The sequence below is a fragment of the Apteryx rowi genome, unplaced genomic scaffold (genome assembly GCF_003343035.1).
Source record: "Apteryx rowi isolate R43461 unplaced genomic scaffold, aptRow1 scaffold_305, whole genome shotgun sequence".
Taxonomy (NCBI): Eukaryota; Metazoa; Chordata; class Aves; order Apterygiformes; family Apterygidae; genus Apteryx; species Apteryx rowi.
The window spans coordinates 727,102-739,171 of NW_020449475.1; the positions used below are offsets into that span (position 1 = coordinate 727,102).

Sequence of the window (12,070 nt, forward strand, 5' to 3'; positions counted from 1 at the left end):
TATTCTTGTGTATTTAATACTACTGACTTAATACTCCTTGTCCTGTTACACAAACTCTCTGAAATAAAACACAGTAGAATTAAAGAAAACAACAGACTAAATCTCAGGCTTGAATTTTCACTCAGGCAAAATCCTACATTTTTGTCAATGCGAGGAATAAGAAATAGGAGGGAGAGCAAGCTGCTTATTAGGAGAATAGAGCTGAACCCCACTCAGATCAGCGGGGCCCTCCATGTAACACCATCGAGCTTTAGATCAGGGCTTTGTGGGCTCAGAGAAGGCTGTGAGAGGGGGTTAGGCACATGGTTTTCACTAAAGAGGTAGAAGACTTGAAGAAGTTCACAGGATTTTGAAGGAGCTCTGCCTTCTCATATACAGGACTCTCTGAACTTAAACTGTACTGTTTCCTTGATTGAGAGCATAATTTGACACCTAGCCCTATTTTTAAAGTGCTGTCCTACTTTGGAAAATGGCTGTTTGAAGAAAGCATTTTCTTATTTAAAAAATGTCCCCATATGTTCATCATACCTGCTGATCATCACTGCCAAGGGCACGTTGCCTTGGAAAGGCATTAGATACGCCTTTCTTCTCCCTGGCCACTTATAGGCCATGCAGAATTGCTGTCCTGGATGGCTACAGGCACTATTCTAAACACACTCTTTTGTAGGATCATGCTTGGAAAAAGGAAATTTCCTGGCCTACCCACAGCACCAGTATGACAGTTCAGAGACAGCTCAAGGCTAGGCAGGCAAAACTGAATATCACTGCACATAGGTCAAAGGGCCATTTTAAATTCTTCCTCCTGTGGGAAAGTCAGAGCAAAGCTCGGACAAAACACCACAAAGAGAGCTCTAAAAACCTGGGCTCATTGCTCTTGACACCCTTACAGGTAGTGACTTTTGCTTTTGTTGAAAAAAAAAACAGTTATCCCACAAATGAAGACTGTCCCTTCTTCAGCAGCACCAGACACAGCAGGAAAGGGCTTTCTGGGCTCTGATATGGGCAAGCAACAAGGCTATCATAGGTTTATTACATCTGACATACTGCTTCCACAGGCAAAGCATGCTTTGTCCATACCCAGCATCAGCCCTGCTTTTGTTAAAAGTCAGCATCTCAACAGAAAAATGCAATGGCATTTTAGAGAAGTCCTCTGCTAAATTTCTCTTCATCATATCCCTGACACGTTCCCATAAATGTGGCCATGGTCTAGCTAGTAGGCTGTGCCCATTCAGGAAAAAGGGGTCAATTTAACATAGGCCTCATTTAATCTACTTTAAATAATAGCAAGATTGAAATCAAAGGAGCACAAGTACTAGCATGGGCTATAATCCAGGGCCTTGAATAATGTGTACTCTGGTTGCTGTTCTGTGCTCAAGATCATTTTAGATAAGTATCTTCACTTCTGCTGTACTAGCTAGGTTACAGCACATCCATTTTGCTGTGCCAGCATAAACTTGGTAACAAGAAGAAAGAACAGAACTGCTACCACTGTAATCAACCCAACCACAACGTCAGATTCCTAAATAATGTTATTTTTTACACCTCAAGAATCTTAGCAAGTAAATCCCAATAGTGTATATATAAGTCAGGAAATGGGCAGAAGGGAGTACAAATTCTGTCTCCTCTTACCTTTGTACACTTCTTCAAATGTATATATTATATACTAGCAGGGATACAGAGCCAAAAGTGTTACGTCATGCCACTTCTCCAAGGTTATATTGGAAATCAGTGACAGATACTTTAGACCTTTACTTTAAATAAAGCCACTCCAATTTTCCCCATAGGTATCAGCATGTGTAATGGCAGAAGTTGGGTTTGAATATCACTTCCCCCAGCATTAAAAGAAAATCAGGGACAGAAATCTAAGTCAATGGAAATCAGGTCCCTGATACTGATGCCTGTAGAAGTCTCCTACTCACCTATCAAATTCTGGGGTGATTAAGGGGAATGGCATCCAATATGCCAAAGCTCTGCTTCTTTTTGTAAACAACTCCCAAAGTTCATGTGCAGTTCATGTCTTTTTATAACACATATTTAGACAGTCATGTTTTTGGCAATTTTCTGTATTCCGACTGCTGGGCATATTTCTGCACTATGGCACCTGCTGTCTTCTAGTTTTGATTCTCAAGCACTGGTGACATGTGTCAGCAGACACTTACTCTCTCTAACTGGGGCTTCAGGCATGTTTATTTTTAGTTGAAAGAAATATCACTGATCCTGGAGAAGATGATCACTCTAGTATCATTGGAATTTTTCTGTAACAGTGAAGAAAATATTTGTAGAAGTATATTGTCAGGGCATTCAGAGTTGACTCTAAATAGGAATTATTTGTATTTCTCTGGTTGCATTAAAGGAAAAAAATGCATATTCTAAATGACATAAAAATTCACCTGAGTTACCTCTAATATACACAGGTGTAAAAGTATCAGAATTAGATCTATATATGCAAGAAGATCTCTTCTTTCTGGCAGAACATGGCATGAATGCCGTGAGAACACAGGAAACATAAATTTAGTCTTTCAGAGTAATGTAAAAGTAAGGCAATCTTGGGTTTAAAATTCAATGATTTTTTTTTTATTTGCAAAAATGGAACATTAATCCTAATATCCTGCCCAAATCCAGATTTGCATTAATTCTATTCCACAGAACAAGATTCCTGCATCCATTTCAAATGGATGTTGCTTACCATTAAAAGGTTGTGCAGCATTTTTGCGTCCTCTTACATAATCTTTCTAACACTTAGACCTCCGTGTTGTGTATGAGTTGCCCCATTTACTTTAATAGGCCTATCAGCAGCAATAAGTATTGTGTTTCATAGTTTTATAGGACTGCATACTTGTGTTGTTCCTATATTGTGCTCCAGAGGAACTGCACATTATTTGTTCATGAAATGACCTGGGGTAACTTACACAGGTAAGCTGTAATGATGATCTTTGAAATGAAATGCACTACATAAAGGTTGGTTACTATGACGAAAGCTTCCTTAACATCTGAGCTTTATTCTATAAGCACACTTACAAAAATTAATCCTACATCAGTTAACTAGATCCCATGCTTTATTGTTGAAGGGCTTTTCCTTCATCTGAAAAAAAACCCTACCTCAATTTGGGTTAATTCAGTCTCCTCTCATCATGGGTTTTAGAGAGCAGTGATAATTTCTTTAATCTCCGAAATATTATGCATATTAAAACATACGTAGAGTGGCCACTCAAGTAAATTATGAACTTCATTACACTTCCTGTGTTTATATTACTGAGGTCTGAATCATTTGAGCAGCTCTGCACAAGAAAAAACAATGGTACAGGTATCTGCCTCTTCAGAAATGTCTTGCTTTTGTTCAGCCAATGACAATTTGGCCACTGCTCTTGGTTATATTTTCTCTCACTATACTTGCATGCCACCAGAACAAACATCAACAACTAGAGAAGAGATCACTAGCAGGGGAGCTGCAAATCACGGGCAATGCCTCTGAAAAACAAATTGGGAGTGTCAGAATCGCTCCTCCTTTTGTCTGAAATAACAAGAGTACTAATACAAAGATGTTCTACAACTGATCAACAGAGGCAAAAACTGTTTTAAATACCCACTATATTTTGTTATTGCAGCACATTCTAAGAAGTTATTCTTTACTTGCAAAATGGGATCTGTGAATCTGCCATCAGTATAACTGAGATTTGAACAGAGATAACCTGGCATATTTGGCTTGTTGTCGCATAAAAGCAGTATCTTATGTTCTTGTTCTTACTATTATTGCTATTAAGAATTATATTCTATGTGGCAGACAGAATTTAATGAATCAGCAGTGCTCTGTCTGGTTTGGCACATCTTTTCCAAATTACTTCCAAAATATATTCAACATGTGAATTCAGTGTATTAAGTTTTCCCACTATTTTACATTAGTACTGATACTCTCAATGTAAATCGAGCCCTCTCTACTCATCTTTATTATATACAAGACTGAGAAAGGGATGAGTTAAAATCAAAAAGTCTAGAACTCCAGATCAGATCTCAGTACGATTTTTTCTCTTTTAAGGGACTGATTCAAAAACATTTAAGAAAAAGATATTTCTTCCCCCAGGGGGGATACTAAAAAAAAAAAAAAAAAGAAAAACAAAAAGTCAGTCTTGTGCTAAGATTTGATATGACAAGATTAAGCCTAGAATTATTGCTTTTTTAATGTCCGCATTGCAAATCCATGTGGGGAAAAAAAGGAACTTATCAGACACTTGCTGAGAAATCTGGATGACTGAGAGAAAAGCAGAAGGGCCTTCTTCCAGTGATCATCCTGTGACTTGAGAACTATCTTTAAGGTTATAGAAATTCACTGTCAAGGGAAGATGTGATTAGACCATGTATTGTCATAATAGTTCCAAATATATGGAATTTAACTTTTAAGCAACTGAGCATAAATTACAGCAACTTGGAAACTCTTCTAGATTACTCTGGGCCTGACTTTCTCTCAAATCAGGATACCAGACCAGGCTATCTATTCATCTCTACTTCTTTGTGGATTATCATTTTCTTTACATACCTCTTGATAACTTCAAAATAAATAATAAAGGCAAAACCCCTGTGTAGGAATAAGTATTTGAATTAAACCAACATAGGTGAATTAACTGATTGAGGTTACTATGCTTGAAGAGAGTGTGCTGAGAGAAAGCTAGAGAAAAAAAGAGAAAAATATGAGTTTTGTTTAATTATGAATGTTGTGAGTTTACCACCTTTTTAGTTCCCATAAAATAAATGCCATTGCCTAACATCTGCTCACCTCTCAAAACAGAATTATTTCATGCAGCAGGGCACAACCCTTGGCAGGATTCTGATTAGTTGGAGAGAGGCATGGAGAAGAACTGTTCTCACTTGGGAACAAGTGAAGTGAACAGAGTGCTGGCATGATAAATCAAAGGAAATCATTATTGCTATGTGGAAAAGCAGCTGCTTTATTTAATACCAGCATTTATTGCCAGAGACGTTATCATGGCATCTGCCTAATAAACTTCATTAATAGACTTACGTACTTGTAAATGATCAACTTTGGAGAATTCAAATCTGTTGGATGGTTTCAACACAGGCTGAATAAATCAGAAAGGAAAACTGAGCTCCATTGGCCATTTCAAATGAAGTTTTCACAGTGGAGGATCTACTACTCCAAAAACTGCTCAGTTCCAGTGTGATAGAGAGGGATACCATGAGTCACCTCTGTTCTCACTGCAGCCTCTTGTAGGCAAGACAGGAATGTACAGTGATCATCGATGCAGAGGAACACAGATATGCACACAAGCATCCCTCATCTGTGGTCACTCACCACCGGCATGGTTGGACGGCAAGGTCACTCACAAAGCCAAGAGTCATTATGTTCATTCTAAACTTCTTCCGAAACCTGAATGAGAGCAAGCAGGGCCCTGGCAGCTGCCAGGCTACACTGGAAAATGTTATCTAATAAAGCTGGTTGTTGGGAAACGCTGTTTTGACAACAGACAAGGTAACTAGCATTGCTTTCTTTAGTTCAAGTCAGAACACTGACATTTGACCATTGACACCATATTGTGTGGCCATTTTTCTATAATAAATACAGAATGCAACCAGCCTACTGCTCTCAGAAGACTCATCATCTACTTTGATGCATCCCCCTGGCCTATGTCACTCTCAGTGGGCTCAGGATCCTTGCCCCATTTCCAAATAAGCATTCTACATCAACCATTCCGATTTCATCCCCTCCCTCTCTCCCCACAACAAACTCAACTCACCAAAGAAGTAACCAAGCAGTTCTCCAGTGTGAGGTATCATGTTCACACTACAGACTTGAATTAAAATGAGCTGCAAATTCAGAACTCTCAGTAATGTAATGAGAAGCTGCAAAATTTCATCTCTTCTGAGGCAGACTAATGCAAAACTGTTACTATAGGGTAGAACTTGGGTGTCTAATCCACGTAATACAGTGCTGAAAAACAGTATAATCAAAATCATGCAGAACATATACAAGTTGTGAGATACAGTTGCAGAATACACACTGAATGTGGTTTAACTATTCTTATGTGGCTAGAATACAAGCTCTGTTTCTTGGAGTGGGAAGAAAAAAGAAACAGACTCCTCACACCCACCCTGCACAATTCTGTTTTGCTTCTAGTTTGGTACAAATTAATGAATATTAGTTAAATTTGTTCAATTCACTCAGGAATGTTTTATTAAAAATGATAAAATCAGACAAAGTGAAAAATACTGGGTTTTGTTTGCTTACCTGGAATACCTTGGTGAGAGGGTTTCCTATTCAACTGCGTGACTTTTTGGCATAAGTTTTGCTTTTTTGGTTTTGGGTTTTTTTTTGGCAAACAAGTAGTCTTCAGTGTTTTTACAGCAGTGGCTATTACAGAAACTATGTCTCTTGCACTTCTTATCTTGGAGGGTGGACAAAATAAACAAACTGAAAATAATACTACAATGAACAGTAAATGATGAATGGCTTACAGTACAAAAAACAGTGTAAAAAGGAAGACAAGTTTAAATATTGTTGTGTATGAAAGGGATGAAAATAATACAAGGATGAGAATAAGTAAAATGATAGGCTGGAACATCTGGGAAAGTAAATACAAAGAGAACAGTCAATTAATGGAACAGCAAGTCCAAAGTTTCAACAAAATAAATAGTGAATTAGACTATGCTTGTGGAGGGACCAGGGGCCCATCTCCCATCGGCTTCAGTAGGAGTTCTGCATGGTCAAGCCCTGAAAAGACAAATTTGACTATTGCTGTTACTCTTTTAGAGAAAATATGAATTAGTTTACTTTAAATTTGTATAAGACCATGCAGTGCTCTACCTTTAAGTTAATGGGAGCTCTACAAGCTCAGAGCTATTGCTAGATCAGAAAGTGAGCATGCTAAAAGCCTTTTCTGTTTGATTTCATGCAGTACATGTATAATAATTGATTAACTTTAAACTCACTGCGTCTGTGACTTTCTGATACGAGGAAACAAAAGACTAATTAGTCAGCATAGGAATAAGAAATAATAGCTTTCAGCTTCACCTGGCAACTGTTCTGACTGTAAACTAGCAGGACAGCACAAAGTGAATTAACACAATAAGAGACTTACTAAAACATTGGGATAATACTATGAACAATAACAGTATTTGTCAATTATAGGATTGCACGATAAGATAAGTGTAGGTAATTTTCATTTCTCATTGCAAAAGAAAATAGTCATAGGTCAGAAAGGAATTTACTCCCCAAAACCTAGCTGGAACAACTCTGCATGACATATGCAGGATGTTTGCTAGCCCTTTTCTTCAGGGATGAGAGAGAGAGGTAAAAAGGAACTGCAGAAAAGACACGAGTCACTGCTACCTGATAGCAGCAACCCACAGCCCTTCAATCAATGATGTAATCGGTTTCAGCAGTTCCTTTATTCACACACTGCAGTTTGGTTCTTTGACTCTAAAAATCAGATTTTCACAGTTTACTTTTCCCCATGGTTTGTCATATCTTTTTCATTTTGGAAACTGAATGTTTCCTCCTCTTTTTAATTATTGGGATTTTTTTTTTATTCATTTAACAGGAAACCAACTACAAAGAAAACAAACATGTTAACTTCTATTTCTGTTGTGAAAATATGAAAATAACACCAACAGTGGTTTCCCAGTACCGCCTCATGCCAAAACTTGTCTGCACTGCCTTTGCTCATGATGATGGCACGATTCTGACAAACGCAGCTGCAAAGTCAGAAGAAGGAATAAAATCTTCTACCTCCTACAATACTTGTAGCTATGGTATTATTCTTTTAATTTCAAGGAGACCAGACTTAGTCATTGTTCACAAACAGCCCCACTGATGGAAAGAGGTTTCATTTGGCCAACTGGGTATTTAAAATAATTCAGGAAATAAAGATTTCTGTTCACTGTCTAACATAACAATTTTAATGTGCCATACATCAAATTTTAGGCTTAATTCATTTGGCAGAGCCTTTTTACCTGTAGGCCGTAATAAGTAAAAGTCTACCTGACTCACTGACAAAGGTTCATCTGCACTTCGGTCATCTGACGACTTTGGAACTTCAAGTCTGTCGATGAAAGTCTGGAGTTCTTTCCTGAACGCCTTCATCTGTGCGTTGATCCGGTAGAGAAGCTCATGCTCACGTATTCTGCTGCCATCATCCTCTTCGTCCATCAGTCCAAACAGATCCCCATTAGCTACATAAATTCTTGCCTCTGTTATGATGGTACTCGTGTCAGAAATCAAGCGATCTATTGTCTTGCCTAGTCGCTCAGCTTCAGAGCGGATGTCCTTCATCTGCTGCCTGTCAGTGAAGCTTTTCTGCCACCCAGTTGGTGCAGGATAAAAAGACCTTGTGGGCGTCAGGCACCGGATGTTGCGTACCTCTTCAGAGTCACTTTCCCCACCAATGGGGCCTTCCCTTTTGCGGTGAGGGGGACGGGAATCATCATCGCTTTCTTTTTTTCCTGCATCACTTTCAGCATCACTGTCTCTAGGACTGCCACGGATCCCAAGATGAGAGGCCAAATCATAGCGCTGCATGTTGGACATTAATACTCTGTTCTCGTACTGGAGTTGCATGACTTTGCCACTCAGCTCATTGATTTGCATTCGTGCAGCTTTTAGCTCTTCCTGTAGTGCTTCTGTCTTGGCATTATCATGGTGCCTAGAGCTCTCATGGGCCCCAGACTTGTACTTGTATTTGTTCAGCTCAGCTGTTATGCGCTTGTTTTGTTCTTCCAAATCAGCTAAATTTCTCCTCAGCAATTCTGTCTCATCTTCTACTAGCTGCAAATGCTGTCGCAGTTCTGACAGGGATTCACTCTGTTCTCCCAGGAGCGGATTAGCGGTCCCTGAGAAATCATCTCCTCTTAAATCATCAAGCTCTGCTTTCAGTCCTCTATTTTCTACTTCTAGTTCCACTATTTTCCTCCCAAGAATGTTAGCTTCCTCCTCCACAAGTCTCAATCGAAGCTTGAGTTCAGCTTCTCTTGTAGTAGGTGGCCCACCTGCTTCACCTTTTGGCAAGGGACTGTCCAAATCTCCATAAAATGATCTATATTTTTGTAGTTCATGTTCAAATCTGTCTTTCTCCTTATCGATCTTAGCCATTTTTTTCCTCATCAAGGCTGCTTCTTCTCTGACAAATTGCAACTGGCATTTCAGGTCTTCATTATCCTCCTTAGCAAAAAGAAAAAGAAGTACTTGAAGAAACTTGATGTAAAACAGGAGACCTCCAGTGGATGATCTTAAATTACAAGATTAACAATCAAAAGTACTTAGCTTTAGATACTAAGAGATTCCATTACAATCATTTTTTCACTGATCAGTAAATTAAAGAAAGGCAAATATATATTTAAAATAAAAAAGAGGGAGAAAGCCTATAGTACTTGCAATGAAAATCTGAACAGTCCCCAGAAAATACCTTTTGGGGGCCCCTTGTAAAAAAACCTTATATTTTCTAGATTTGCTATACACAACAGTAAAAAATAGTGATTTTTTTTAATTACATACTCCAATGCCAAGTAAGTAAGACCTGCTTCCCATTATAAAGTGTTCAAAAATCCTGAAACCAGTATGCAAAGGGCCTATAATCTTGATTCATTGGTGCTCCATTTACTTATTTTTCCTAAAGGATACAGTACATGAAAGCTGGCGGGCTCTGTTGTTTTACCAGCAGTTTATTTAGGTGGTCCTTGATATAGTGTCATCTGACTGCAGATCTCCGGTCAGAGTTCTCCATTTCACAGCATACAGAACAACAAAGAGCAAAGTAAACAAGCAAGTGAAGTGCAAATCTGCAGATCACTTACATTTCCATAGTATCCCTCAAGCCTCAACATGAGCATCCAAGGTGCCGTTATTTTAACATACCTCTGTTGGTGTCTGCTGTGACTTTTTTTCTGATTTTTGCAAGTCTTTACTCCCTCTTCTTTTCAGTGATTGCTGCAAAAACAACAAAATAAGATGTGATAAATATCTCTCTAAAGAGGTATAGAATTCAGTCACATTTTTTAAAACATAGTGAGCCAAATGCAACTACAAAGGAAATTATTTCTTGTAATCCTGGAGATATCAAATACAGAGGAGAGAAAAAGCTGCCCAAAAATGACAGAGCAGAAAGGTCACACTAGTAAATTATTGGTTTAATCAGTCTGTTATATTTCTTTATTTTAAGGCTAGCACATAAAGAATGCTTAATGTATAGGTCATCACAAGACAGGAAGTATCTCAAGTTGTAACTTACAGATGGGAAAACTGAGAAAAGCAGTGAAACCCAGCATCAGTCTTGCCCATTGATGCCATTTGACCCCAATGGGGACAAGACACTTAAAGATAAGTCTACCCACACAAGTGGCCTTAGCCTGCGTAAAGGGAAGCTACATGAAGCAGTGTCCCTGCAACAGCACAGGCTTTACTCACTGAGTTCCTGCCTGCTGACTTGAATGTACACCTACAAGTACATCTTTCTCTGTGTCCCAAGTACAGGCTACATCTACAGCTTGCAGTGTGCTTTGGTCACACTTCTATCTGGTGTACGTGGCAGACAAACTCTGTGTAGACAAACTCACATATAGATGCTGTCACTAGGTTTGTTCTGTTTCCAGAACATATTCGAACAACTACAGTTTAAAGCTAGAGCTAATGGAAATACCAGCTGTGTTGTAAACAAGTTGCCTGATGCTTTCAGCCTTCTTTGCTGTTCTTTTGTTGCCTGCAAACTAACCCTGGATATATTAGTTATTCAGTAAGGTTGCCTGAATCTTTTAGTTAATTAATCCTTACTCATGAACCGTCTACAGACAAATTGTGTGCTCTCCAAAGAGCATGACAAATCTATACTCACACAATATTATTTTGACTATTTAATCAAAAGTCTAAAAGTTTTTAAACAGAGAATAGCAAATGATGGTTACATGAATAATGGAAATCAGGTCAGCTCCTGGCTTCTGCTCTGCACTTATGCCCCTTCTGTATTTTCCCTGTTTAGCTGTAAGATCTTTGAATGGCAAAGAGTGTTTAAGAATCTCCCATGTTATGTCTTTCCCAGTCAGTCCTCATTTTGCACACAGAACAATCAGGAGAAAACATCAGCAGAAAAAACAGAATGTCTGGCAAGACTCTTACAGTCCTTAGGTATAAAATGTACTTGCTGAGTGAAAGTGTAAAGAAGCATAGTCTAAGAGCAAGGTAACACAAACATCACTAAAGACAGGCTTTGACACTTCCCTGTCTTGTGCTAAGAGCAGATTAACCTAGCCACAAGGTTTCTGAATGTTTTCCATCAGGTTGCCGACCAAAACAATGAATGTTCCTGCTTGAGAATATATTAATGAGAGTATTCACATACTGGATGTTGATTCAATACAAAAGTTATTTCCGAAATGTTGAGCAGAAAAATCTATTTGTGAACATTTCCTGAACTTCAGTCAAGCAGATATTCCAGAAGGAATTCTAAAGGACACTACTTTTGCAATATTTAAACAGCTCTAAGTAAAACCACTACAAATAAAATAAAGTCCTTCAAAATACGCATTCTGAGAAGCATGAGATCTGTAAACCACAAAACTGATCTTTCTGGTGCTGAAATATGCATTACAGAGATGAAGGAATGAAAGTATTTGTGAAGACAAGTGCTGTTGCCCATCACAGTGGCCAGTATATGTAGGAGATTAACAAATTTATTTTCCCATCTAGAGAGTCTTTAGGACATCTACTCTGCACAAAGCATAATTCTACACAGTTAGGTAGAAATACCTGAAATAGCAGTAATGAGCCAGCTCACAGACTGGAAGCACAACAACTCTGATTCTGTGTCACCTACTTGAACAAAACAGCCCTAGTAACAAGCAAAACATATTAGCTTAAGAAGCACCACCACGTGAGCAAGCTCCTTTGGTTTATTCTGCTCTGCTGTGTCACCAAAATGAACAGGAAAGAAACTCCTGCTTTTAAAACAGAATGCCCTGGGTTCAAAACCATCTTGAATACCAGCAAAAACCTCATAATTATGGGCAACAGAAAGTTCATTAGTGGACAAGTGGTAGCAGTGGAAAACAAACAACTGCAATCATCCCACTGTCA

General features: G+C 38.5%; 1 protein-coding gene across 1 annotated transcript in view; it reads right to left on the minus strand.

Annotated features, from left to right (window-relative positions):
* Positions 1–6,461: 6,461 nt before the first annotated feature.
* The window catches only part of SOGA3 (SOGA family member 3), a 37,170-nt gene continuing 31,561 nt past the window's right edge, over positions 6,462–12,070 (minus strand). Inside the window, exons 4-6 of the mRNA XM_026070166.1 lie at positions 9,860–9,931; positions 7,991–9,166; positions 6,462–6,572 (exon numbers count right to left, since the gene is read on the minus strand). Coding sequence (XP_025925951.1) covers positions 6,462–6,572; positions 7,991–9,166; positions 9,860–9,931 — 1,359 coding nt within the window. The remainder of the gene's footprint in view (positions 6,573–7,990; positions 9,167–9,859; positions 9,932–12,070) is intronic.